Source organism: Carlito syrichta, unplaced genomic scaffold (assembly GCF_000164805.1).
Source record: "Carlito syrichta isolate Samal-C Ts95f unplaced genomic scaffold, Tarsius_syrichta-2.0.1 Scaffold311350, whole genome shotgun sequence".
NCBI classification, from domain to species: domain Eukaryota; kingdom Metazoa; phylum Chordata; class Mammalia; order Primates; family Tarsiidae; genus Carlito; species Carlito syrichta.
In genome coordinates, this window is record NW_007255446.1 from 261,276 (window position 1) to 263,428 (window position 2,153).

Consider the following 2,153-nt stretch of genomic DNA (forward strand, 5'->3'; position numbering starts at 1 on the left):
TCCTCCGGCCCCGCCCACACGCCGAGACTACCGTGCCCCCACGGCAGCTGCCCCGTTGGAACTCGGGCTGCTCCGCTCGCGGCCCGCCAGGCCGGGAACCCCGCGGGGGAGCCCCGGCGAGGGCTGCCAGGGAGGAGCCAGCGCGGAGTCACACGAGGCAGAGGGCCCTACCGCCGCGGGAGCTCCGCGCCAGCAGCGTCACCCCTCGCGCCTCTGCGCGGAAGGCCTGGGCCCTCCCTGAAGCCTCCCGTGGGAGCCCGGCCCCGACCTCCGCCCACGTCTCTTTAGCTAACGGCGAGCTCCGCGCAGAAGACGCGGGAGGCGCCAGTTCTCCGGGCCACAGAGGTGAGAGTGATGTCCGTTTCCTCCTTGGCTAAGCTGCCGCGTTCAAAGGCGTCCGTCCCCCACTCCCGAGCCCACGAGGAGAGAGCGCAAACGCGCCCCAGGCCCCGCCCACATCGCGGCCCCGAACCCCACGCCATCCTTCCCATCGCCCCCTCACATTGAAGGCGGGCAGCTGCCCTTCGGGCGCGCGGTGCAGCTCGCGGACCAGCTCTATGGCCTTTTCGCAGAACATAGCGGACGCGTCCCGGTCCCGCGGCCTCGTCAACCGTCAAGTTCCCAACCCACACGGACGCCGGGCTTTCGGCCGCCGCGCTCCTGTCGCTCTCGGTCCCTCAGCCGCAGCTCCTTGCATCCTCGCCGCGTTTTGGCGCCGAGTGGACCCAGCCAATAAGAGGGAGCCGCCGGCACCGAGCCCTACGGCGGCCGAGCGGGGACATCGAATACGCCGCGCAGGCGCACTGCCGCACCGGCGGAGCGCAGCCGCCCGGCAGTCCGGGGCCCGGCGCCGTGCTGAGCTGAGGTGCCTTTTCGGGTTCCCACGCTGCGGGCCCGGGGCACATACACTCCCGCAGCTCCCTCTTTGTTTCCTCTGGACTCGTTCGCTTCGATTAGCTGCAGCGGGGCGCCCTGCCGTCACGGGGCTTGCCGACTGGGTTTTCTGGGGAGGGTGAGGCGACACCGCCTCGTGCCGGGCGTCTCTGCGGGGCAGGGCGGCGACGTCGGTGCCTTAGAGTTCCCACGACTGTCGCCGGGGCGGCTGCGGGGCCGCGCGAGGTCGCAGCTCAACCGCACCGGACAGCCATGAAGGCAGAGCAGCACCCGAAACGCGTCCTGCCTGGCCCGGCTGAGCGCGGCGCCTCGAAGGCTCTGGGACACGGCCTCGCGGCGCAGGATCAAAAACAGGAACCCTTGGCGGGTGCAGCAGGTCGCCTTGGGAGGCCGGCTTTTTTTTTTTTTTTGAGTCGAAATCTCCCTCTTTCACTCAGGCTGGAGAGCAGGGGCACGCTCACGGCCACCGCAGCTTCCACCTGCTGAGTTCAGGCATCCTTCCTCCTCAGCCTTTCAAGTAGCTGGAACTACAGGAGTTCGCCTTAGCGCCCGGCTAATTTTTTGATTTATTGTAGAGACATCGTGTCGCCTTCTTGCCCAGGCTGGTCTCAGACCCTTGGGGTCAAGCAGTCCTCTCGCCATGGCCTCCAAAGCGCTGGGATTACAGGCATGATCCACCGCGCTGGGCCTTATTAGGCAGTCTTTAAAGAGTGAAGGGAGATGCCTATAGAAACGGAATAAACAAGAGTTTAGTGTAGTGTTTTTGCCTCAACATAGCCATTTTTGCTTAGACTTTACCCCTAACATGATTTGAATCAAGCACATGTTAGACATACATAGACAATTTTATAATAGAAAGGTTTTAGGAAGCGTTTAGACTCTTTTTTGGTTTTGTTTTTGAGTTGGAGTCTCCCTTTGTCACTCAGGCTGGAGTGCAGTGGCACGCTCATGGCCATTGCAGCCTCGACCTGCTAGGCTCAGGTGATCCTTCTGCCTCAGCCTTCCAAGTAGCTGGAACCACAGACATTTGCCACCACACATGGCTAATTTTTTAAATTTATTGTAGAGAAGAGGGCTTGCCAAGTTGCCCAGGCTGGTCTTGAACTCCTGAACTCAGGCACTTCTCTCGCCTCCGCCTCCCAGAGTGCTGGGATGACAGGCGTGAGCCACCATGCCCCGGCCTTATTAGGCAGTTTTTATTTGTTTTTTTGTTTGTTTTGAGTTGGAGTCTCACTCTGTCGCCCAGACTGGAGTGCAGT

General features: G+C 62.3%; 1 protein-coding gene across 1 annotated transcript in view; it reads right to left on the reverse strand.

Annotated features, from left to right (window-relative positions):
• GINS1 (GINS complex subunit 1) overlaps positions 1–687 on the reverse strand; it is a 24,496-nt gene extending 23,809 nt beyond the window's left edge. Inside the window, exon 1 of the mRNA XM_021717867.1 lies at positions 503–687. Coding sequence (XP_021573542.1) covers positions 503–577 — 75 coding nt within the window. The 5' untranslated portion in view covers positions 578–687. The remainder of the gene's footprint in view (positions 1–502) is intronic.
• Between the last annotated feature and the right edge of the window lie 1,466 nt (positions 688–2,153).